The 24,793-nt window shown below is 37.5% G+C and overlaps 26 protein-coding genes across 26 annotated transcripts in view; all 26 read left to right on the top strand.

The window, feature by feature from the left end:
- pcdh2a1 (protocadherin 2 alpha 1) overlaps positions 1-24,793 on the top strand; it is a 264,980-nt gene that overhangs the window by 146,731 nt on the left and 93,456 nt on the right. The gene's annotated exons all lie outside the window — the stretch shown is intronic.
- Positions 1-24,793, top strand: part of pcdh2a2 (protocadherin 2 alpha 2) — a 259,967-nt gene that overhangs the window by 141,718 nt on the left and 93,456 nt on the right. The window lies entirely within an intron of this gene.
- pcdh2a3 (protocadherin 2 alpha 3) overlaps positions 1-24,793 on the top strand; it is a 256,777-nt gene that overhangs the window by 138,528 nt on the left and 93,456 nt on the right. The gene's annotated exons all lie outside the window — the stretch shown is intronic.
- The window catches only part of pcdh2a4 (protocadherin 2 alpha 4), a 250,948-nt gene that overhangs the window by 132,699 nt on the left and 93,456 nt on the right, over positions 1-24,793 (top strand).
- Positions 1-24,793, top strand: part of pcdh2a5 (protocadherin 2 alpha 5) — a 250,948-nt gene that overhangs the window by 132,699 nt on the left and 93,456 nt on the right. The window lies entirely within an intron of this gene.
- Positions 1-24,793, top strand: part of pcdh2a7 (protocadherin 2 alpha 7) — a 244,558-nt gene that overhangs the window by 126,309 nt on the left and 93,456 nt on the right. The window lies entirely within an intron of this gene.
- pcdh2a8 (protocadherin 2 alpha 8) overlaps positions 1-24,793 on the top strand; it is a 241,085-nt gene that overhangs the window by 122,836 nt on the left and 93,456 nt on the right. The gene's annotated exons all lie outside the window — the stretch shown is intronic.
- Positions 1-24,793, top strand: part of pcdh2a9 (protocadherin 2 alpha 9) — a 220,067-nt gene that overhangs the window by 101,818 nt on the left and 93,456 nt on the right. The window lies entirely within an intron of this gene.
- The window catches only part of pcdh2a10 (protocadherin 2 alpha 10), a 214,655-nt gene that overhangs the window by 96,406 nt on the left and 93,456 nt on the right, over positions 1-24,793 (top strand). The gene's annotated exons all lie outside the window — the stretch shown is intronic.
- The window catches only part of pcdh2a11 (protocadherin 2 alpha 11), a 210,743-nt gene that overhangs the window by 92,494 nt on the left and 93,456 nt on the right, over positions 1-24,793 (top strand). The window lies entirely within an intron of this gene.
- pcdh2a12 (protocadherin 2 alpha 12) overlaps positions 1-24,793 on the top strand; it is a 207,558-nt gene that overhangs the window by 89,309 nt on the left and 93,456 nt on the right. The gene's annotated exons all lie outside the window — the stretch shown is intronic.
- pcdh2a13 (protocadherin 2 alpha 13) overlaps positions 1-24,793 on the top strand; it is a 204,351-nt gene that overhangs the window by 86,102 nt on the left and 93,456 nt on the right. The gene's annotated exons all lie outside the window — the stretch shown is intronic.
- pcdh2a14 (protocadherin 2 alpha 14) overlaps positions 1-24,793 on the top strand; it is a 201,300-nt gene that overhangs the window by 83,051 nt on the left and 93,456 nt on the right. The gene's annotated exons all lie outside the window — the stretch shown is intronic.
- pcdh2a15 (protocadherin 2 alpha 15) overlaps positions 1-24,793 on the top strand; it is a 198,016-nt gene that overhangs the window by 79,767 nt on the left and 93,456 nt on the right. The gene's annotated exons all lie outside the window — the stretch shown is intronic.
- pcdh2a16 (protocadherin 2 alpha 16) overlaps positions 1-24,793 on the top strand; it is a 192,768-nt gene that overhangs the window by 74,519 nt on the left and 93,456 nt on the right. The window lies entirely within an intron of this gene.
- The window catches only part of pcdh2a17 (protocadherin 2 alpha 17), a 189,288-nt gene that overhangs the window by 71,039 nt on the left and 93,456 nt on the right, over positions 1-24,793 (top strand). The window lies entirely within an intron of this gene.
- The window catches only part of pcdh2a18 (protocadherin 2 alpha 18), a 184,942-nt gene that overhangs the window by 66,693 nt on the left and 93,456 nt on the right, over positions 1-24,793 (top strand). The window lies entirely within an intron of this gene.
- Positions 1-24,793, top strand: part of pcdh2a19 (protocadherin 2 alpha 19) — a 180,617-nt gene that overhangs the window by 62,368 nt on the left and 93,456 nt on the right. The window lies entirely within an intron of this gene.
- pcdh2a20 (protocadherin 2 alpha 20) overlaps positions 1-24,793 on the top strand; it is a 176,289-nt gene that overhangs the window by 58,040 nt on the left and 93,456 nt on the right. The gene's annotated exons all lie outside the window — the stretch shown is intronic.
- pcdh2a21 (protocadherin 2 alpha 21) overlaps positions 1-24,793 on the top strand; it is a 171,860-nt gene that overhangs the window by 53,611 nt on the left and 93,456 nt on the right. The gene's annotated exons all lie outside the window — the stretch shown is intronic.
- The window catches only part of pcdh2a23 (protocadherin 2 alpha 23), a 165,765-nt gene that overhangs the window by 47,516 nt on the left and 93,456 nt on the right, over positions 1-24,793 (top strand). The window lies entirely within an intron of this gene.
- pcdh2a24 (protocadherin 2 alpha 24) overlaps positions 1-24,793 on the top strand; it is a 162,750-nt gene that overhangs the window by 44,501 nt on the left and 93,456 nt on the right. The gene's annotated exons all lie outside the window — the stretch shown is intronic.
- The window catches only part of pcdh2a26 (protocadherin 2 alpha 26), a 153,684-nt gene that overhangs the window by 35,435 nt on the left and 93,456 nt on the right, over positions 1-24,793 (top strand). The window lies entirely within an intron of this gene.
- pcdh2a27 (protocadherin 2 alpha 27) overlaps positions 13,122-24,793 on the top strand; it is a 105,128-nt gene continuing 93,456 nt past the window's right edge. Inside the window, exon 1 of the mRNA NM_001009592.4 lies at positions 13,122-15,571. Within this exon, the coding sequence (NP_001009592.4) occupies positions 13,190-15,571 (2,382 nt within the window). The 5' untranslated portion in view covers positions 13,122-13,189. The remainder of the gene's footprint in view (positions 15,572-24,793) is intronic.
- pcdh2a28 (protocadherin 2 alpha 28) overlaps positions 17,618-24,793 on the top strand; it is a 100,632-nt gene continuing 93,456 nt past the window's right edge. The window contains exon 1 of the mRNA NM_001008484.2: positions 17,618-20,008. Coding sequence (NP_001008484.2) covers positions 17,618-20,008 — 2,391 coding nt within the window. The remainder of the gene's footprint in view (positions 20,009-24,793) is intronic.
- pcdh2a29 (protocadherin 2 alpha 29) lies at positions 21,311-23,686 on the top strand (the record flags this gene model as incomplete). Its single annotated transcript, NM_001008483.4, is given in 1 exon segment — positions 21,311-23,686. A coding segment is annotated over 1 exon segment (2,376 nt), but the record flags the coding sequence as incomplete, so codon positions are not given.

Raw genomic sequence — 24,793 nt, 5'->3', positions numbered from 1 at the left:
AAGGTACTGGAAATATTCCTTAGAGATTTTGCTCCATATTGACATGATAGCATGCAGATATCTGCAGATTTGTCGGCTGCACATTCATGTTATGAATTTCTCGTTCCTCCTCATCCCAAAGTAGCTCTATTGGATTGAGATCTGGTGATTGAGGCAGTTTGAGTACAGGGAACTCATTGTCATGTTCAAGAAACCAGTCTGAGATGATTTGTGCTTTATGACATGGTGCGTTATCCTGCTGGAAGTAGTCATCAGAAAATGGAGACACTGTGGTCATAAAGGGATGGACATGGTCAGCAACAATACTCAGGTAGGCTGTGGCGTTGACACAATCCTCAACTGGTACTAATAAGCCTACAGTGTGCCAAGAAAATCTCCCCCACACCATTACACCACCACCACCAGCCTAAATTGTTAATACAAGGCAGGATGGATGCATGCTTTCACATTCTTGACACCAAATTCTGACCAGACTATCCCAATGTGTCAGCAGAAATGGAGACTCATCAGAGCAGGCAACGTTTCTCCAATCTTCTATTGTCCAGTTTTGGTGAGCCTGTGTGAATTGTAGCCTCAGTTTCCTGTTCTTAGCTGACAGGAGCGGCGCCCGGTGTGGTCTTCAGCTGCTGTAGTCCAACTGCCTCAAGGTTGGACGTGTTGTGTGTTCAGAGATGCTCTTCTGCAGAGCTCAGTTGTAACGAGTGCTTATTTGAGTTACTGTTGCCTTTCTATCAGCTGGAACCAGTCTGGCCATTCTCCTCTGACCTCTGGCATCAACAAGGCATTTGCGCCCACAGAACTGCCGCTCACTGGATATTTCCTCTTGTTCAAACCATTCTCTGTAAACCCTAGAGATAGTTGTGCGTGAAACTCCCAGTAGATCAGCATTTTCTGAAATACTCATAGCAGCCCGTCTGGCACCAACAACCATGCCACGTTAAAAGTCACTTGAATCCCCCTTCCTCCCCATTCTGATGCTCAGTTTGAACTGCAGCAGATCGTCTCGACCATGTCTCCATGCATTGAGTTGCTACCATGCCATTGACTGATTAAAAATCTGTGTTAACGAGCAGTTAGACAGGTGTACCTAATAAAGTGGCCGGCGAGTGTAAAATCATTTGTAAAAGTCATTCCTAAATAGCTCATTTTAATAACAATTTGTATGAAAACAATAATATGCATATGCAGATATATATAACATGATGTATAATGATGTACCATTAAATAAAGCAGTATATTGCAGCACACCAAATATATATATATAAGCTAGATTAGAAAGCCTAGATTGTTTATGGTTAGTGTGTGTGTGTGTGTGTGTGTGTGTGTGTGTGCGTGTGTGTGTGTGTGTGTGAGTGTGTGTCTGTATCACATCTCTATGGTTATGCTGAGCAGATTCTTTCCTCTCCTTAACATTATGCCTGATGCGTTTTCATTTCCGCTAGCATGGAGTGTGAGGGGGAGCTTTGTGTATGAGTGTGTGAGTAAGTGTGTGTGAGAGAGAGATCCTTGATTTCTTTGTTTCACTGCTGACTCAAAATTGAAAATCTCCACCTGGTGGCTGAATAGTGTAATGTTTTATTGTGTGTGTCCGTGTGTATAATTTTTTCAGGGTGCTTATAAATGTGTGTGTGTGGATGCACCTGGTTTTGTGCTCAAAATGCTTCCACCAGTTTACACTTTAACATCATTTGTCAATAAGTGGTTCATCACTCTATTTCAATATGTGTTAGTGTGTCAGAATTGATCTGGTTGAACAGTTGATGACCTATTTACTGCAGCTTGTGTGTTTGTGTTTGTGTGTGTGTGCATGTGTGTGATTTATGCGTCATCTGTCCTTGTGAAACACCCTCTCCCCATTGCTCGCTTTCTCTGAGGGTGTGGCTCGTATATCTGTGAACAAAACCAGCGTAAATGTAAATCAATACTCTCACCTCATTGGACAGTGGTTCTCCTGAGAGTCTGACGGACATAAATCTGCGTCAATCAACACATGCAGTAGCACGGCAACACCTCGGCCAATAGAATAGCCAGCAGCATCAAACAGAGGTGCTAAACCAATCAGGTAATGACTTGCCGGTTGCAGTGCTTGTCAGCAGCCAATCAGATCGCTCGGTCAGTGTGACTCTCTCAGCAGAGGCTTTCATCACAATCTGCTTTAGCCTTATTACTTAAAAAAAGCCTATTTATGGGATTGAAATGGACTTTATTATGTTGCACTGGTAATCTCTTTTGGCACAAAAACACATTTATTTACTCCATCCTATTTTTTTATTTTGTTTTTGTTCCCTATTTGTACAGTTTAATGCATGCAAATGAATATATTTCAGATATTTTTGCTGTGTAAATCAGTGTGTTCATTGATGTGACAAAAAGTAGTTTGCTTAGTAGTATAAATGCATGTAACCTGAAATACATTAAGTAGTTTGCTTGGTAGTATACATAAATATATTTGAAAATATCCCCTAAGTAGTTTACAATATCTACAAAGTAGTTTACTTAGTAGTATGCACTTGCATATAATTTAAAATGCATGAAGTAGTTTGCTTATAGTACATGCATATAGTTTAAAATATATTAAATGGTTTGCCTAGTAGTATGGATGATGCATATAATATAAATACATTGTTGTAGTTTGCTTAGTAGTATACACACATATAATATACACGTTTGCTTAGAAGTATGCACACATATAATTTAAATTGCATTAAATAATGTGCTTAGTAGTATACACAAAATAATAAAAAATATCTTCTAAGTAGTTTACAATATCAACAATGTAGTTTGCTTAGTAGTATACGCTTGCATATTTTTTTAAATATATAAAGTAGTTTGCGTAGTAGTATATACACATCATTAAAATACATTTAATTTGCTTATTAGTAGACATGCATATAATGTAAAATACATGAAGTAGTTCGCTTAGTAGTACACACACAAAAATTAAAATGTATTTAGTAGTTTGCTTAGTAGTTTACATGATGCATACAGTTTAAAATATATTCAATAGTTTGCTTAGTAGTATGCATAATGCATATAATTTAAAATATATTAAATAGTTTGCTTAGTAGTATGCATGATGCATATAGTTTAAAATATATTCAATAGTTTGCTTAGTAGTATGCATGATGCATATAATATAAAATATATTAAATAGTTCGCTTAGTAGTATGTGTGATGCATATAATATAAAATATATTAAATAGTTTGCTTAGTAGTATGCATGATGCGTATAATATAATGTACATACACTTGCATACATTTAAAATGCATTTAGTAGTTTGCTTAGTAGTATGCATGCATATATTTTAAAATACATTATGTAGTGTTCTTAGTAGTATACAATTATAATTTAAAATACATGAAGTAGTTTGCTACTATAATAGTACACACACACACACACACACACACACACACACACACATATATATATATATATATATATATATATATATATATATATATATATATAATTTAGTTTACATTAAGTAGTTTGCTTAGTAGTACTCCCGCACATAATTTAAAACACATTAAGTAGATTGCTCAGTAGTATGCATACAATTTAAAATGCATTAAGTAGTGTTCTTAGCAGTATATACGCATATAATTTAAAACAAATTTTGCTGAACAGCTATTACGGTTTTACAGATTTTTATTCTCTGATTCCCTCTTTAGATCATTTACTGTGGGATTTAGGCAGTCTTGATATGTCTAATTAAATATGAATCAGCCCTGAGGTGTATGAGACCCTTATTTCTGTCTTGCTGTAAAACAATGTTGTTGTCATACCGTGAGGTTTGACATAAAATGGGATTTTCATTTGTATCATTTGACCCTTTTTTTCTCCCAGAATGCTTTGGGATTTTAAGAGGAGAACATATTAGAGATTATTGAATTTTGATGCAGCTGTCAGATGAATATTTGAGTGTAGTTTCATATGAGTTTATCTATAAAATGTAGTTTCCGGCCTTCCATAAATCACAGCAGTGCAGTTTAGGCAGTGTGCATGTACAGTGCTGTGTGTGTCTGGCCTGATTATTGTCTGTTTGACTGGCAGACACACACTGCCTTGTCCTATTTCCGTCAGAGCAACCGTGCAAAACAGCTATAGCACAGATTTAGAAATAAATGATTGAACTGTATTTGGATTAAAATTCACTCAGAGATTCGCCTTTCTCAAGATGTCCGTCACGCTTGTGCTTGTGTGTGTGTGTTAGGTGGCATCTGCTCAGTTAATATTAACACATGGCAGCGATCACTTTCTTTTGATTAAAAATGCATCAAAACAGAGAAATGAATCTGAAACTTATTTCATCACAGAAATGAACGAAGCAAATTAATTGGAAAATAACGAACGTACAGCAATGAGTTGCTAGACATTGTGACATATTAAAGAATTTAGATGTTTGTTAATGTTTAAATAACTTTTAATCCTGATTTATTTACTTTGTCTGCTTATTACTCGTGCAGAAGACAGCCAGAACTGGAGTGTTTCTTCCTCATGGTGGATTTTGTCAGTGATATTATGAGGAAGCAGTTGCATCTCTTTCTAAGACCCTGTGGTTTAGTTGCATTTGTTGTGTCTAGATTTTCCGGAAAGATTAGATCCTCTTAAAGTCAGTCCCTTAATCAGAAGGAGAGCGTAAAATTGCAGCAGTTTCTTTGACTAAGTATAGCAAGTGGGCAGAGGAAGCACTTTATACTCAAGAACTAGTTATATATATATATATATATATATATATATATATATATATATATATATATATATATATATATATATATATATATATATATATATATTAGTTTAAATAGCTATACATATGTCGTTGTTGTGACCTCACGATTCATGGGTGTTTATTTACGCTTTTGACTTGCCTTATAGCAGGGGTGTCTAAAGTCGGTCCTGGAGGGCCGGTGTCCTGATGATCTGAACTCCACCTTGCTTCAACACACCTGCCTGGAAGTTTCTAGTATGTAAGAGCTTGATTAGCTTGTACAGGTGTGTTTGATTAGGGTTGGAGCTAAACTCTCCAGGACCGAGTGTGGACACCCCTGCCTCATGGGATTTTGGTCCTCTCTGTTGTCAGTTGAACTGTGCTGTTTATCACAATTACTTTCGTTAAGGATATTCATTCATTTTCCTTCGGCTTAGCCCCTTTATTCATCTGGGGTCCCCACAGTGGAATGAACCGCCTACTATTCCAGCATGTTTTACACAGCGGATGCTGTTCCAGCTGCAACCAAGTACTGGGAATCACCCATACACTCTCATTCACACACATACTGTACACTAAGGCCAATTTAGTTCATTCAGTTCCCCTATAGCTCTTAAGCTGCGGACATATTAGAGTTTGAGCATGCGATATTCTGTCGTGCGGCGCGGGATTAAACAAGATGATTAGACATTTAAAAAAGCGAGCGATTGCTCTATGTTTTAAATTTCTGTCCAGAGATGTCATGTTTTGATCCTCAATTGGTCTCACGCTGTCAAGTGATGTGATTTCACAGGTCAGAGTTCACCAAGCTTGAACTTTGCACAGAAGCAACCTGCGAAACTTGACGCATGACCCTGCGTTTCCAGTCTGGAGCATTCACGTGCGTTTGAACGGAAGTATATGGGGAGAAAAATCAAGTGTGACCGCAAAACATAGTTTATTGATTTGGCATTTCCCAAATCTGTCGTTCCAATAAACATTCGCAACATTTAGAACATTCTAACATTTAAACTTAGGGGAGGGGGTTGAAATCAGGGGCCGTGCGAATTACTTCCATAAAGAGGTTGAAATCAGGGGCCGAGCGATTTACTTCCATAAAGAGGTTGAAATCAGGGGCCGAGCGATTTACTTCCATACAGAGGTTGAAATCAGGGACCAAGCGATTTACTTCCATAAAGAGGTTGAAATCAGGGGCCGAGCGATTTACCTCCATACAGAGGTTGAAATCAGGGGCCGAGCAATTTACTTCCATAAAGAGGTTGAAATCAGGGGCCGAGCAATTTACTTCCATAAAGAGGTTGAAATCAGGGGCCAAGCGATTTACTTCCATAAAGAGGTTGAAATCAGGGGCCGTGCGATTTACTTCCATAAAGATGTTGAAATCAGGGGCCGAGCGATTTACTTTCAAAGATGTTGAAATCAGGGGCCGTACGATTTACTTTCATAAAGATGTTGAAATCAGGGGCCGTACGATTTACTTTCATAAAGATGTTGAAATCAGGGGCCGTACGATTTACTTTCATAAAGATGTTGAAATCAGGGGCCGTACGATTTACTTTCATAAAGAGGTTGAAATCAGGGGCCGTGCGATTTACTTCCATAAAGATGTTGAAATCAGGGGCCGAGCGATTTACTTTCATAAAGATGTTGAAATCAGGGGCCGAGCGATTTACTTCCATAAAGAGGTTGAAATCAGGGGCCGAGCGATTTACTTTCATAAAGAGGTTGAAATCAGGGGCCGTGCGATTTACTTCCATAAAGATGTTGAAATCAGGGGCCGTACGATTTACTTTCATAAAGATGTTGAAATCAGGGGCTGTGCGAATTACTTCCATAAAGAGGTTGAAATCAGGGGCCGTACGATTTACTTCCATAAAGATGTTGAAATCAGGGGCCGAGCGATTTACTTCCATAAAGATGTTGAAATCAGGGGCTGTACGATTTACTTCCATAAAGATGTTGAAATCAGGGGCTGTATGATTTACTTCTTTAAAGAGGTTTAAATTGGGGGGCACGCAATTAGACCTGGATAGCTTAACTTTTTGATTTCAGGTGAAAAGTCGAAATCTGTTGGAGACGTCCAACAGATTAATAGGCACCAAAAAAGTCCACAGTAGGGGGGGTGATCACCAAAGCCTTTTTCGATGAGTTATTTTCACAATTCTTCATGGCATAGCAGTCAAAATAGGACAAACAAGCTCATGTATAGGACAAATTCTGGACCTTTGTCAGAACCACCTGTCTGTTAATGCATCGATTTAAAATAAAACTAGAGTTTCTTTTTATATTAATTAAATAAAAATAATGTTAATGTAATAATGTTAATTGTTGTGTGGGAAGAAGAAGACAGGGTCGGCGATATCCGGCAAGCAATATCTTTTTATTTTTCAAATGCACTACACTCACAGGCTGTGTATATGTGTGTGTGTGTGTGTGTGTGTGTGTGTGTGTGTGTGCTCTTTCTTCTCCTGACTGCTCCTCCCGTTCTCCTTAAGAAGGGAGTCTCTCCGGCCCAATCACTAGAAAGACAGGTGTCATTCATCATTTCTGATTGACCTGCTGATTAGCCGCCGGGCTCCGTGCATGCTCTTCCCCCTTATTGGGTGTTCGATCAGGCTCACCTCTCCACAGTTAATATTTATAAAATATATTTAAAAAATAAAAGCTGTGGAGCTACAGCATTCCTGCATAATGTTGCAGAATTATCTCTTCGGACCAAGACATTGCATTTGGATCAAATATTGCAAAGGCAAGCATTGTGTTGCTGAAGATTATTAACTACTATTGAATAATATATAAATGCCGAGAGCCCTGGTTAATTGTTATCCCACGCTGGCCACACTGGCACATCCCGAACGTCAAAGCGAGTAAGGTATTAGAGTAATGTACTGCTAACGTAATGTGTTTTTACATCACAAATCTCAGGTGTTGCAGTGCCGTAATCTGCTGAATGTTTAATGCGCTGCAGGGTGTGTTAGCAGTGTTTCTGGCCCACAGCAGAAGTGTGTTTGTGGGGGAGGTGACAGAAGTCAGCAGGACCGTGTCTCAGTGCTGATGAAGCAACACACACTCCGACCTCCTCTCTAGTATGTGTGTGTGTGTGAGACTGATTATAATTTCCTCACCTGTTCCGTCATATTAATGGCTCCCTTTTAATTTTAATATTCATGAGATTGTAATGATGTATCGCTCGTTTGATCAATCGTCCTCAATTTCATCCCTCTTGGCTTGTTCCAGAACGGGGTCTCAGGGAAAAAGCCCCTCCTGCTGTAATGCGGTTTCCGAGGCAACAGGCAGAGCGGGTTCTTCTGCTGCCTGACAGCCTCACCCCTCCCCCTTTCTCCTCTCCTTGTTTCTGAAGCTCATTTAATATATGTGTGTGTGCGTACAGTATATACACATTATTTTATTGCAGAAGTCAATTGTTTTCTGTGCATGTCTGAGATTTAAGATGGTGTAATGTTAAATTTCACTACATGGTAAAGCCATTTGGACTATTACAGATCATATGGATTATAACTGTTTATAATAATTACAATCATGCATTTAAATAATGTGATGACTGATGATAATGACTAAATTACCAACGTGTTTTATTCAGATTGATGCGAATGACACTGGAATTCTCACACATTCAGGTCACTACTGACCACACCCACTCTCACATTTACTATGACATGGATAACCTACATGCATTTATTTTTTTAAGATACTATTGCTTAGATAAATGAGCATATCAAGCTCGTTCTCTGTTTTTAATTCATCAGATTACATTTTGACATATATATATATATATATATATATATATATATATATATATATATATATATATATATATATATATATATATATAAATATATATATATATAAATATATATATATATATAAAGGTAACCAATTCCCCCTCTCTGTCCCTTCTCTCTTTCTCACACACACATGCTCACACACACTTCTAGCCAGAGCCCCACCCTTGATGATAGCACACATACTATCCTACCACTCCATCTGGTGTCCATAATGTTTCCACACATCCCCAGGCATGTTCTCCTATAGGATAGGACATTTCTGTCATTTAAATGTACATATGCATAAAAACGTTAAATTTAACCTCTAGCTAATGGATATGACATGGTTTAAAATCAGAGTTATTCAATCTAATATTTTTTTAGTAATTTATTTAAACTCACATTAATATTGAGATTGTGTGAAATGAATTTAAACATGTCTGAAAGCATGACACCCGTTTTAGTATTTAAATAAAAAAGCATAATTAAGTACACCCCCCTTTAAATATTTATTTGATGCATTTTTCAGTGAACATTCATTTTGCTTCGGCTTAGCAATTCATCTGGGGTCGCCACAGCGGAAAGAACCACCAACTTATCCAGCATATGTTTTAAACTGTGCATGCCCTTCCAGCTGCAGCCCAGTACTGGGAAACATCCATACAGACTCATCACACACATACACTACGGCCAATTTAGTTTATTCTATTCCCCTATAGCGCATGTGTTTAGACTGTGGGGGAATCCAGCACATGCGAACAGGGAGAACTACACACAGAAGTGCCAGCTGGCCCAGCTGGTACTCAAACCGGCGATCTTCTTGCTGTATAGTGACAACTAATTACCGACACACTATTAGTGAACATTATTATTATATTTATTTATTTATTTTAGGTGCACAGTTAAGACTGTAATCACCTAACATTTTAAGAAGAAGAAAAATAATACATATACATTTAAATTAGGGCGGCGCAGTGGCGCAGAAGGTACTGCTGTCGCCTCACAGCAAGAAGGTTGCTGGTTCGAGCCTCGGCTAGGTCAGTTGGCATTTCTGTGTGGAGTGTGCATGTTCTCCCTGCATTCGCGTGGGTTTCCTCTGGGTTCTCCGGTTTCCCCCACAGTCCAAAGATATGCGGTACAGGTGAATTGGGTAGGCTAAACTGTCCGTAGTGTATGAGTGTGAATGAATGTGTATGATTGTTTCCCAGAGGTGGGTTGCAGCTGGAAGGGCATCCGCTGCATAAAAACATATGCTGGAATAGTTGGCGGTTCATTCCGCTGTGGCGACCCCAGTTTAATAAAGGAACTAAGCTAAAAAGAAAATGAATGAAAATTAATGAATTAATTTAAATTACAATGTCCAAAAATTTAACCAAATTTAATATTTTGAATGTTCTCCTTAGTGTTTTTTTCTGGTATAATCGACTCATTTTTCTAACATGATGGGTTGTATTTGGTTAAATAGGTTTCAGTTTTGGCTTTAATATTAATAAATTTAATATAAAATCAATAAGCCAGACTGGCACAAATAACTCATTGCATAATTTCCCAAAGAAAGTATTAGTTTAAGCAGGACTGGTGACTGTCTTTTCTTTTTCTTTTACTTTTTTTTCAGATAAATCCAGATTAGATTGACATGTTATTAATATGTAACATGTGAAAAGTGTTTTTGTATTTATCATGAGGAAATAGTCCTTGTAAGTCTTTAACGGACATAATGTGATTTATTGAATTAGTGGGTGCCTTTTATTTCTTTCTTTTTTTCCCATTTGTTTGGTGCAAGTATTAAAATTGAAAAGAGAAAAACATTTGATTGTTATCCATATCCGTTATAAATGGTGTATCCGTTTGTTGTTGGCGCTGTATTTATATTTTATAATACATTGTAGTGCTTAATGCTTTCAGTCTTGCATTTTTGAGCAGCAAATGTTTAATGCTGTCTTATTGAACACTGAGAATCAATCCTTCTTGTGCAAATGAAACAGGATTCCAGTTCACAAGTACACCTGCTCCTTGTTGCTTAAACCGTGTTTGAGCAATAAACAAACCTTTACTGTAATAAATAAGTACTGTTGTTTGCTTTATTACATTGTCTTCTACGAAGACTTGCTATTTCACTGCGGCCTAGTTTGATATTTTTGTTACCAATGCAGGAGATTATGATTATTAATATTTGAAATCGTTTTGAGGGAATAGAAATAGGACATAGGAGGCTGCCAGCAGAGGCTAATCCCTGGATTACACAGAATTTGCAAGTAAACTCCATCTCCATTTATCTCTCTCTCTCTTTTTCACTTATACACATCTTCAGGAAATATGCAGTTAAATATGTACCACTGATGCTTTATGATCATCAGCAGAGATAGCAGATGCCAGGTTTTTTATCCATCTCTCTTAAATGCAAATTTGCTTCTGAATTGGTTTATTTATATGGAGTTGCAAACTACGGAGCAAATTCCTCTAATAATGTGAGATGCATGTCAGTTTTTGCATGAGGGAGATTAAAAAAGTCAGTAGAAGTAAAAGTGAAGAAGTAAAAAGAAGAGGAAATGAGATGTGGATAGTCTCCTTTTTTATTTTTTTAGCTTGCATTAAAAAAATACACATGCTGTGGTTTGGTTTTTAGCTGAACTGTTAATGCAGAGTTTAGAGTTTCATTGCAAATTCAGAGAAAACAGAAAATCGATTTAACACGTTATAATTAAATGCAATTAAATTATTATTTTTTTTCCAAGTCAAGCTTTAATTCTTTTAAATATAAGTGCAGATTAATGGAGATGAAAATACAATTTTTAATCAATAGTTTTAATAGCTAGTTTATAATAACTAAATGTTTTTGTCTTCGCCATGATGACAGTACATATTATATTTCTAGTAAATTTGCAAGATAGTATACCACTGGAAGGGCATCGGCTGCGTAAACACGTGCTGGATAAGTTGGCGGTTCATTCCGCTGTGGCAACCCCAGATTAATAAAGGGACTAAGCTGAAAAGAAAATGAATGAATGAATAAATTAATAGTATACCACTAAAAGTGCAATTTAAAGGCTTAACCAGTAACTAATCAAGGTCAGTTAGTTTGGATAACAGTGGTGTGTTCTGTAGACAATCAAGAAAAAAAAGAAAAAAAAAACTATTTTAAGGGCGTTTATAATATTGGCCTTAAAAAAAAAAAAAAAAAAAAATATATATATATATATATATATATATATATATATATATATATATATATATATATATATATATATATATTTTTTTTTTTTTTTTTTTTTTTTTTTTTTATTTTATACAGTTTAAGTCAGAATTATTAGCCCCCTTCATTTTTTTTTCTTCTTTTTTTAAATATTTCCCAAATGATGCTTAACAGTGCAAGGAAATTTTCACAGTATGTCTGATAATATTTTTTTCTTCTGGAAAATGTCTTATTTGTTTTATTTTGGCTAGAATAAAAGCAGTTTTTATTTTTTAACACCATTTTAGGGACAAAATTATTAGCCCCTTTAAGCAATATTTTTTCTCTATAATCTACAGAACATTTATTTTATTATTATTTTTTTTTGTGTGTGTGTGTGTGTGTGTGTGTGAAACTGCTTTTATCAGAGCCAAACTAAAGGAAATGGGACATCATTCAGAAAAAAAAAATGAATAAATAAAACAAATTAATTAATTAAAACCATAGGAAGTACTGTGAAAATCTCCTTGCTCTGTTAAACAGCAAATATATTTTATTGCTTCTATTGCATTTTAACTACATATTTTCTTGCTTTTCTTTGAATATGTTTTATTTGAATCCAGATTAGACGATATGTTATGTTATCAATATGTAACATGTGAAAAGTGTTCACCAATGTGTGTGTGTGTGTGTGTGTGTGTGTGTTCGAGTGTTTTCCCAATTTGTCCCCATGAGGAACATGACTCATAAATCATATTAAAATAAGTATTTTGAAAATGTACACATCTATGGGAAGTTTCCATTAAAAAAGGGTCTGTGTGTTTATTTATCATGAGGAAATGGTCAATGTAATTCTTTAACGGACCTAATAAAAAAAGGTGATTTATTTAATTAGTTTGTGCATTTTATTTATTTCTTTTTTTTTCCATTTATTTAAGGCAAGTATTAAAATTGGAAAGAGAAAAACACTTGATTTTGCCTTGGTAACATAAAAATGATCATTCTGTCTCAGCAGAATTTGAGTAAATTAAATATATTCCCCAAATTAATACTAAGGTAGAATAAATCAGTGTAGATTCTTCTCAATGCGTCTCAGAGAATCATTCACTGCAGTTCCTGTGAAGGCCACTGTGTGTCACTCTTGTTCCACTAGCTGTGTTTAAAAGGCGTGTTTTCCTCCTCATCATCATGACCAGCCCCCCTTTCTCTCTCCCTTTTTGCTCTCCCTGACTCTCTCCCGCTCCTTCATGTGTATTAAACCTCTTCACTAAAGCACGTCAGGCTCTGTGAACAAAAAAAACATCTAGCAAAATATGGACTATCACATTCAGAACTCATTTTGAGGATCTTTTTTTAAGGAAGCATTTATCTTCTTATATTTCTTGGATTTACTCTCAGTATGGCGTTCTCCTGTGGATAGAAAACGTTTGGCTCTTTCCTTTTGTCTCCACGATGGATCAGTTCTCATTTGGAGTTCAGCAATAATATTCAGGATCATTGTGCACCGTAAATAAGCAAACATGCTTACATCTACACCAGGGAATGTAATCGTGTGCCTTTTATTCGCTTTGAGCGTCTATCTCTCGAAGACTGCATCCGCACAGATCTCATATAACGTGCTGGAGGAGGTGAAACCGGGAACCACGGTCGGTAATCTAGCTAAAGACATCAACCTTTCAGTAAAAGAGCTGCAATCCAGGGGCTTTCGCATCGTGTCAGGCTCTAAAAAGCAGTATTTTAGTGTGAATGTAGATACTGGGGCTTTGCAGGTGAGTGAGAGGATTGATCGAGAGGAGCTTTGCGCAGGCGCAGTTGCGTGCTCTGTTAATCTGGAAGCGGTGGTGAACAGTCCTCTGCAGCTCTATCGGGTAAGAATAAACATTCTAGATATTAACGACAACTCTCCAGTGTTTCCTATGAGCTCTGTAGTGATTAACGTGAGTGAAAGCACCGCGCCCGGTGTGCGCTTTCCACTGGAGAGTGCGCATGATGCTGACATCGGAGTGAATTCAGTTAAAACCTACAAGCTAGCCACTAATGATTACTTCAGTTTAGATATGCAAACTCATACTGATAAGACTATATCGGCAGAGTTAGTGCTTCAGAAGGCGTTAGACCGAGAAAAGACTCCTCGGCTTGAGTTTACAGTGACTGCATTTGATGGTGGATCGCCTGCTAGGACAGGAACCGTAATAATCGAAGTGAATGTGTTGGATATTAATGACCATGCTCCGGTGTTCAGTAAAACACTATATAAGGTGTCCGTAGCTGAGCATGCACTAGTTGGCACCGCAGTGGCCAGACTACAAGCTCGAGATCTGGATGAGGGACTGAACGCGGAGATTGTGTACTCTTTTGTCGATCGAACGCCTCAGAACATTAGGGAGAAGTTTGAAATTGATGCACAGAGTGGAGATGTGAAAATCAAAGGGGATATTGATTATGAGGAGAGTACGGCGTTTGAGATCAGAGTTCAGGCGACTGATAAAGGTCAGGTGACTATGTCTGGTCATACTAAGCTTTTAATTGAAGTCCTTGATGTTAACGATAACCCCCCGGATGTTACTGTAACGTCCCTTCTGAGCCCGGTGGAGGAAAACGCTGGGAGGGGAACAGTGATCGCGTTAATGACTGTATCAGATCCAGACTCGGGTAAAAACGGAGCTGTGCATGTTCGCCTTTCTGGATTCAATCCATTTAAACTACAGTCGTCCTTCCAGAATTATTATTCATTAGTTTTAGATGGCGTGTTAGATCGGGAAAATGTTACTCAGTACAACGTTACGGTAATCGCCGAAGATGAAGGGTCACCTTCAATGTCTAGAGTTAAAGTAATACGAGTGGAGGTCTCTGATGTGAATGACAATGCGCCTCGCTTTGCAAATAGTGTTGAGTATGCGTATCTGCGAGAAAATAGCAACGTGGGGACTGTTATAATGACACTGACAGCATCTGATGCTGATATCAGAGACAATGCGCATTTAACATACTCTTTACTTCAGAGCTCAGTTGGTGGTACACCTATTTCAGCTCTTCTGAAAGTGAACTCGCTGACTGGAGAGATCGAGAGCATGCTGACGTTTGATTACGAGGAGATTAAGACGTTTGAGTTTAAAGTTCAGGCCACAGACTCTGGTGTTCCTCCGCTCAGCAGTAACGTGACTGTAAATGTGTTTGTCCTGGATGAGAATGACAACAGTCCTGCGATTCTTGCGCCTTATTCCGAGCTCGGTTCCGTTAACACCGAGAACATTCCCTATTCTGCTGAGGCGGGCTACTTTGTGGCCAAGATCAGGGCTGTAGATGCAGATTCTGGTTACAACGCGCTGTTGTCCTACCACATCTCTGAGCCCAAAGGAAACAATCTGTTCCGAATCGGAACCAGCAGCGGGGAGATCAGGACTAAGAGGAGAATGAGTGACAATGACCTGAAAACTCACCCGCTGGTCATTTTGGTTTGTGATAACGGAGAGCCCTCACTGTCAGCGACTGTGTCTATTGATGCTGTGGTTGTTGAAAGCGGAGGTGACGTCAAGACTCCATTCAGACATGCGCCGGTAAAGGAGGAGAGCTTCTCGGATTTAAATCTGTATTTGCTGATCGCCATTGTGAGTGTGTCCGTCATCTTTTTACTGAGCCTCATCGGTTTGATAGCTGTGAAATGCCACAGGACAGACAGCAGTTTGGGCAGGTACAGCGCCCCGATGATCACCACACACCCTGACGGGAGCTGGTCTTACTCCAAATCTACTCAGCAGTATGACGTGTGTTTTAGCTCAGACACACTGAAGAGTGACGTAGTGGTTTTCCCCGCGCCATTTCCGCCTGCAGATGCAGAACTGATCAGTATTAATGGGGGAGACACTTTCACCAGAACACAAACACTGCCTAATAAAGAGAAGGTAAGACCCAGATTTTAGAAGTGCAGATATTTGTATTTTTCAGTTGTTGCTTACATTTTAGGTTTTAGGGTTAGTGAACCAACATTTTAAATGTATGTAAATGTAATAATGTTATTGTTTAGGGTGTTTTTTATGCCTCTTGTGCTTTAAATATTTGCTGATATATATATATATATATATATATATGTAAAATATATGTATATGTATATATATATATATATATATATATATATATATATATATATATATATATATATACATATATGTGTGTGTGTGTGTGTGTGTGTGTGTGTGTGTGTGTGTGTGTGTGTGTGTGTGTGTGTGTGTGTAAAAAATTTATAGTTTATTGGTTACAGTCAGTTTGGTGTCCTTGTTACAATCTATCTTCTGAGAACTTTTAATCATCTCCATTAGGCTACTATACAGAGTTAGGATGAGGGCTAGTTATAAGGTTAGTTGCATGTCAATATTAACAATTTATTGTTATCATTTTAGTAAGTAAATTGGAAATATGTGCCACGAGTACCACAATATAGGCTAATACATTTTACTTTATTTAAATAATATTATTAGCACTGTGACCCTACAGCAAGAAGGTCTCTGGTTTGAGATAGCTGGGTCAGTTGGCATTTCTGTGTGGAGTTTGCATGTTCCCGCATTGGCGTGGGTTTCTTCCGGGTGCTCCGGTTTCCTTCACAAGTCCAAATGCATGCGCTATAGGGAATTGGGTTAGCTAAAATGGTCATAGTGTATGAGTGTGTCTGTGAATGTGAGAGTGTATGGGTGTTTCCCAGTACTGGCTTGTGGCAGGAAGGGCATCCGCTGCATAAAACATATGCCGGATAAGTTGGTGGGTTATTCTGCTGTTGTGACCACTGATATTTAGAGGTACTAAGCCGAAGGAAAATGAATGAATAAATAATAATAATAATAATAATAATAATAATAATAATAATAATAATAATAATAATAAAAATAATAATGATGATGATAATAATAATAATAATTATGATGATGATGATAATAATAATAATAATAATAACAGCAATAATAATAATAATAATAATAATAATAATAATAATAATAGTAATAATGAAAATAATAATAATAATAATAATAATAATAATAATAAAATGATAAACAAGATTAATTATAAAAATAATAATAAAACTGATAATAATGATAATAATAATAAAAATAATGATAAAATAATAATAACAATAATAATAATAAAAATAATGATAAAATAATAATAACAACAATAATAATAATGATAATAATGATGATAATAAGGATGATAATAATGATAATAATAATATAAATAATAATAATAATAATAATAATAATAATAATAATTATTATAATAATAATGATGATGTTGATGATGATGATGATGACATTGATAATAATAATAATAATAATAATAATAATAATAATAATAAAATGATAAAAAATAAGAATAACAAAATAAGAATAAAACTGATAATAATGATAATAATAAAATTATGCTAAAAATAGTATTAATAATAATAATAAAAATGATAAAATAATAAATAATAACAAAATATTATTATTAATATTATTATTATTATTATTACTACTAATGTAGTATCAAAAAGTCATTGAATGTATACCTTTATATTTGTTTGTGTCATTATTCAGATTCGATCAATGCACATGCTTTTTATTTTCTTTGCACAGCATCTTGAATTCATGTGATGGCTTTGTGGACTCTTATCCCTTTTTATCAACATCTTGTTCATTTGTTTTCATTTTTATCGCTTTAATAATTATATTTCTAAGCTTTGAGAGTAGAAATTGTTGCACAATTTAATATACAGCATGTTTGTCCACAAGATGTCACTGGCAATCCATATAACTTTTATCTTACATTGTGAAGCTCCTCCTTTATGGGCAGGGATCTTGAGGTCTTTGTTCGTGTGTTCAGTCCGCCCAAGAGTTGCTATCTGGGTGTCTCTGCAGTAGCATAAAGCTTGTGATGGAATATATCAAATATTTGTTCCTTCTCATCAGCCAGAATTTCTAATGGGAGTAAATATGGACATATCAGAGGATCGCTGGAGCTTTTATTGGATATGCATTGTGGTTTTCTTAACTAACTGGAATTACGCAGACGGACAGATTGTTTATTCTGTGTCGGAGGAGGTGAACACTGGGACCACGGTAGGAAATTTAGCAAAGGATCTAAATTTGAACGTGCAAGACCTCGAGAGGAGAGGATTTCAAATCGTATCGGGGCCTAATAAGCAGTATTTTGATCTGCATGCGAGGAATGGGATTCTCTTTGTTAGAGAGCGAATAGACAGAGAGGAGCTGTGCGGTCGGAGCTCCAAATGCGCTTTAGAGTTGGAGGCCATTGTTAGTGCGCCAATGAGCATATATAGATTTGAGGTGAAAATTTTAGATGTTAACGACAATGCACCGACTTTTCGCACCTCAAAACTGTTTCTTAATATTTCTGAACAGACATATCCTGGGCAGAGATTTACATTACCAAGTGCATTTGATCTCGATGCTGGTGTAAACTCAGTAAAAAGCTACAAGCTGAGTGCGAATGAGCATTTCTCTCTGGATGTACAGAGCGCAGGAGATCAGAGTGTGTCTGCTGAATTAGTGCTGCAGAAAGCTTTAGATCGAGAAAAACAGCCGGTGATCCGGCTCTCACTGACCGCTGTAGACGGAGGAAAACCTCCAATGTCTGGCACTACGCAGATTATAGTAAACGTAGTAGATGTGAATGATAATATTCCCGTCTTCGACAAGCCGCTTTATAAAGCGCGCATAGCAGAGAATTCAGCCATTGGGGCATCTGTGATCACAGTGAGCGCAAAAGACGCAGACGAGGGTCTTAATGGCGAAGTCATATACTCATTCATAAATCATGATAATGAAAACAGCATAAATGCGTTTTTAATTAACCCAAATACTGGTGAAATCACTGTGAAAGGCCCTTTGGATTACGAAGAAAATGCTGCGATTGAGATTCGTGTTCAGGCCGAGGATAAAGGACAAAACCCACGAGCATCCCACTGTAAAGTTTTAATCGAAATCATTGATTTAAATGATAACACACCGGAAATAAGCATAATGTCTTTGGTTAATGAAGTGAGAGAGGATTCGGCTCCTGGTACAATGGTGGGATTAATCACAGTAAAAGATGGAGATGCTGGTAAAAATGGCGTTGTGCGTCTACAAATACGCGACTCGGCGCAGTTTAGGTTAGAAAACACTTACAAAAATAGATTTTCGCTTGTGGTGAACGGGCCTTTAGATAGAGAAGTGGCATCTGAGTATAACGTGACAATCAGCGCTGCTGATGAAGGGTCTCCGCCTCTCTCTAGTACCAGTGTCATTGCTGTACACGTTTCTGATGTCAATGACAACGCGCCGCGCTTTCCAGAGCCCGTCATTAATGTGTATGTGAAAGAGAACAGTCAGATTGGAGCTGTTCTTCATACAGTATCTGCTGTTGATCCTGATGTAGGTGATAATGCCAGAATAACATATTCTTTACTAGAAAGCTCTAAAAGCGGCCCGGTAACATCCATGATCAACATCAACTCCGACACTGGAGATCTGCACAGTTTACAGTCGTTTAACTATGAGGAGATCAAAACATTTGAGTTTAAAGTTCAGGTCACAGACTCTGGTGTTCCTCCGCTCAGCAGTAACGTGACTGTAAATGTGTTTGTCCTGGATGAGAATGACAACAGTCCCGCGATTCTCGCGCCCTATTCCGAGCTCGGTTCCATTAACACCGAGAACATTCCCTATTCTGCTGAGGCGGGCTACTTTGTGGCCAAGATCAGGGCTGTAGATGCAGATTCTGGTTACAACGCGCTGTTGTCCTACCACATCTCTGAGCCCAAAGGAAACAATCTGTTCCGAATCGGAACCAGCAGCGGGGAGATCAGGACTAAGAGGAGAATGAGTGACAATGACCTGAAAACTCACCCGCTGGTCATTTTGGTTTGTGATAACGGAGAGCCCTCACTGTCAGCGACTGTGTCTATTGATGCTGTGGTTGTTGAAAGCGGAGGTGACGTCAAGACTCCATTCAGACATGCGCCGGTAAAGGAGGAGAGTTTCTCGGATTTAAATCTGTATTTGCTGATCGCCATTGTGAGTGTGTCCGTCATCTTTTTACTGAGCCTCATCAGTTTGATAGCTGTGAAATGCCACAGGACAGACAGCAGTTTGGGCAGGTACAGCGCCCCGATGATCACCACACACCCTGACGGGAGCTGGTCTTACTCCAAATCTACTCAGCAGTATGACGTGTGTTTTAGCTCAGACACACTGAAGAGTGACGTAGTGGTTTTCCCCGCGCCATTTCCGCCTGCTGATGCAGAACTGATCAGTATTAATGGAGGAGACACGTTCACCAGAACACAAACACTGCCTAATAAAGAGAAGGTAAGAGATTAAACGTTTTCATTGCAACGTTTTGGTTTCGTTTTGTAGTGTTCCTTCACAAAGGAATTTCAAATTATTGGCCTTCATTGGAACTATCCGTGGTTCTGAATCTGAAGAATATTGTGATCGTTTGTGTCTGAAAATTTGCTTTTGGTGTCATGTTTTTTTCAAACATCTAAATTATGTTAATAAGGGAAGGAACAATTTTTTCCACAATATTTCCTGTTATATGTTTCTTATGGAGAAAGTCTTAGTTGTTTTATTTTGGCTGGAATTAATAATAAATCACAACGAAACAGCTAAGGTCATTATTAGGTCATTGTTATCATTAGCTCCCTTAAGATTATTTTAGTATTTTTTGTCCAATGAGTTCCCTAGTTAATATGAATAACATAGTTAAACCTTTGAATTACACTTTAAGCTATACTATATTTTCTCGCAGATTTCCAGTGTTTCCTCTTATTAACATTGTTAATGTTCTCAGACCAATAAAAACAGTACTAAATTCTGAAACTTAAATTAAACATTTTGCTGATTAATGTTAGCTCTATTTTAAAATAAACTTACGATTCATTTGTTATTTATTTATATTAAATTAGAATTTTGCGTTTGGGTGGAGCTGTCTCTGGTCCTGATTATGGTGACGTTTTAAATGCGGGTTGGTGCTGCTGTTTTATCTTGTTATTAATATATTTCTCCTTAATTTATTCTAAAATACGTTTTGTATTTTTACACTTTCTTACAAAATCAATAATTTATTATTATCATAATAATTATTTTATAATAATAGTAATAATTATAATAATATTGCATGCTGCTAATGTTAAATCCGCTGTTACAAATTAAACGTGCATATGTATATTTCTCCTGTTATAAAAGATGAATAAAGTACATGCAAGCACAAAATAGCTTGGCAAACGCACCAACATTTTCTCGCATATTGGACACACTGAAATATCAATGATTTGTAATAGGCTAGTATTGTTTTTTTGAATAACAGTGATACATTTGTGATATTGGACATTTTTTCGTTGCTTTTAATTCATAAATCCGCTTGGTGTCACTGTAGACCGTATCATTTGGTCTAATATTTCGTGTCTGGAAGCCCCTCCTGGTTCTAGTGGGGAGGGGATTTCACAGGGCTTTGTTTCAGAGAGACTGAACGTGTAACAGTGAGCGAAGGCCTCGTGTTGTGTCGTCGATAAAATGGGATGTTGTCTAATATTTCTTGATTCGCGTGGATGAACTTGGATTTTCTCTTTTGCTTTGTGGATAACTGCACTGGATTCAGTGGATGTCGCGATGTTCTCGATGCACAGAAGGAGATCTGTCGTGGCTTGTTTTGTGCTCGCTGTTTTAGTGTGTTTCTGGGACGCGGCATCAGGGCAGCTCTCCTATTCTGTTTCTGAGGAGGTGAGTCCGGGAACAACAGTGGGAAATCTCGCTAAGGATCTAAACCTGAATGTTCAGGAACTGGAGTCGCGCATGTTTCAGATTGTCACGGGAGCCAAGAAAAAATATTTCGAGGTAAATCTAAAAACTGGGTTTTTATATGTGAACGAAAGAATAGACAGAGAGGAGCTTTGCGCCAAAGCGCCCAAATGCACAGTTAGTGTAGAGGCAGTTATCAACAATCCATTAAAGCTTTATCAGATAGAAATCAATATTGTGGATGTAAACGACAATTCTCCGTCATTCAGCGAGAAATCACAAACAATAGACATAGCAGAAAGCACCCTGCCTGGAGTTAGATTCTCTCTGCATCACGCTACAGACGCAGATGTTGGAAAAAACGCCATTAATGATTACAAGCTTAGCTCGAATGAGCATTTTTCTTTAGCAGTGCACAGAGGAGAGGGTGTATCTGCTGAATTAGTGCTGCAAAAAGCTTTAGACCGAGAAAAAAAGCCTGTGATACAGCTCACACTGACCACTGTAGACGGAGGAACACCATCTAAAACTGGTACATCGATTATAATGGTTAAAGTTCTGGATATTAATGATAACACTCCCGTTTTTAGTAAGCCCTTATATAAAACATCTGTTTTTGAAAATGCGGCTATTGGAACGACAATTGCTGTGCTAAACGCGACAGACTTTGATGAAGGCAGTAATAGCGAGATTATTTATTCTATAGTTAAAAGAGATCAAAACAAAGTCTTGCAAATGTTTGATATTGATCAAAATACCGGTGTTATTATAGTCAAGGGCAATATAGATTTCGAAGAGAACAATGCATTTGAGATCCGCGCACAGGCCAGTGACAAAGGACAGCCTCCAATGTCCACGCATTGTAAAGTGCTGGTGGAGGTGCTGGATATTAATGACAATGAGCCAGAGATAACCGTGACGTCACTCCTCAGTACAGTGAAAGAGGACGCCAGTATTGGCACTGCTGTTGCTCTGGTCTCAGTGATTGACAGAGATGGTGGCAGAAACGGTGTGGTGAATTGCGCGGTGTCAAATAATGTGCCTTTTAAACTTCAGACAAATTACAAGAATTATTATTCCTTAGTGGTAGATGGACCTCTAGACAGAGAGCGCGCGTCTGAGTATAATGTGACAATCAGCGCTGCTGATGAAGGGTCTCCGCCTCTCTCTAGTACCAGTGTCATTGCTGTTCACGTTTCTGATGTCAATGACAACGCGCCGCGCTTTCCAGAGCCCGTCATTAATGTGTATGTGAAAGAGAACAGTCAGATTGGAGCTGTTCTTCATACAGTATCTGCTGTTGATCCTGATGTAGGTGATAATGCCAGAGTAACATATTCTTTACTAGAAAGCTCTAAAGGCGGCCCGGTAACATCCATGATCAACATCAACTCTGACACTGGAGATCTGCACAGTTTACAGTCGTTTAACTATGAGGAGATCAAAACATTTGAGTTTAAAGTTCAGGCCACAGACTCTGGTGTTCCTCCGCTCAGCAGTAACGTGACTGTAAATGTGTTTGTCCTGGATGAGAATGACAACAGTCCCGCGATTCTCGCGCCCTATTCCGAGCTCGGTTCTGTTAACACCGAGAACATTCCCTATTCTGCTGAGGCGGGCTACTTTGTGGCCAAGATCAGGGCTGTAGATGCAGATTCTGGTTACAACGCGCTGTTGTCCTACCACATCTCTGAGCCCAAAGGAAACAATCTGTTCCGAATCGGAACCAGCAGCGGGGAGATCAGGACTAAGAGGAGAATGAGTGACAATGACCTGAAAACTCACCCGCTGGTCATTTTGGTTTGTGATAACGGAGAGCCCTCACTGTCAGCGACTGTGTCTATTGATGCTGTGGTTGTTGAAAGCGGAGGTGACGTCAAGACTCCATTCAGACATGCGCCGGTAAAGGAGGAGAGTTTCTCGGATTTAAATCTGTATTTGCTGATCGCCATTGTGAGTGTGTCCGTCATCTTTTTACTGAGCCTCATCAGTTTGATAGCTGTGAAATGCCACAGGACAGACAGCAGTTTGGGCAGGTACAGCGCCCCGATGATCACCACACACCCTGACGGGAGCTGGTCTTACTCCAAATCTACTCAGCAGTATGACGTGTGTTTTAGCTCAGACACACTGAAGAGTGACGTAGTGGTTTTCCCCGCGCCATTTCCGCCTGCAGATGCAGAACTGATCAGTATTAATGGAGGAGACACTTTCACCAGAACACAAACACTCCCTAATAAAGAGAAGGTAAGAGATTAAACGTTTTCATTGTAACGTTTTGGTTTCGTTTTGTAGTGTTCCTTCACAAAGGAATTTCAAATTATTGGCCTTCATTGGAACTATCCGTGGTTCTGAATCTGAAGAATATTGTGATCGTTTGTGTCTGAAAATTTGCTTTTGGTGTCATGTTTTTTTCAAACATCTAAATTATGTTAATAAGGGAAGGAACAATTTTTTCCACAATATTTCCTGTTATATGTTTCTTATGGAGAAAGTCTTAGTTGTTTTATTTTGGCTGGAATTAATAATAAATCACAACGAAACAGCTAAGGTCCTTATTAGGTCATTGTTATCATTAGCTCCCTTAAGATTATTTTAGTATTTTTTGTCCAATGAGTTCCCTAGTTAATATGAATAACATAGTTAAACCTTTGAATTACACTTTAAGCTATACTATATTTTCTCGCAGATTTCCAGTGTTTCCTCTTATTAACATTGTTAATGTTCTTAGACCAATAAAAACAGTACTAAATTCTGAAACGTAAATCATTACATTTTGCTGATTAATGTTAGCTCTATTTTAAAATAAACTTATGATTCATTTGTTATTTATTTGTATTAAATTAGAATTTTGCGTTTGGGTGGAGCTGTCTCTGGTCCTGATTATGGTGACGTTTTAAATGCGGGTTGGTGCTGCTGTTTTATCTTGTTATTAATATATTTCTCCTTAATTTATTCTAAAATACGTTTTGTATTTTTACACTTTCTTACAAAATCAATAATTTATTATTGTCATAATAATTATTTAATAATAATAGTAATAATTATAATAATATTGCATGCTGCTAATGTTAAATCCGCTGTTACAATTTAAACGTGCATATGTATATTTCTCCTGTTATGAAAGATGAATAAAGTACGTAATAGCTTGGCAAACGCACCAACATTTTCTCGCATATTGGACACACTGAAATAGCAATGATTTCTAATAGGCTAGTATTGTTTTTTTGAATAACAGTGATACATTTGTGATATTGGACATTTTTTCGTTGCTTTTAATTAATAAATCCGCTTGGTGTCACTATAGACCGTATCATTTGGTCTAATATTTCGTGTCTGGAAGCCCCTCCTGGT

Source organism: Danio rerio, chromosome 14, assembly GCF_052040795.2.
Source record: "Danio rerio strain M-AB ecotype USA chromosome 14, GRCz13ab, whole genome shotgun sequence".
In the NCBI taxonomy this organism is placed as follows: domain Eukaryota; kingdom Metazoa; phylum Chordata; class Actinopteri; order Cypriniformes; family Danionidae; genus Danio; species Danio rerio.
The sequence above is the reverse complement of the archived record's forward strand: the minus strand, read 5'-3'. Positions and strand labels throughout refer to the sequence as shown.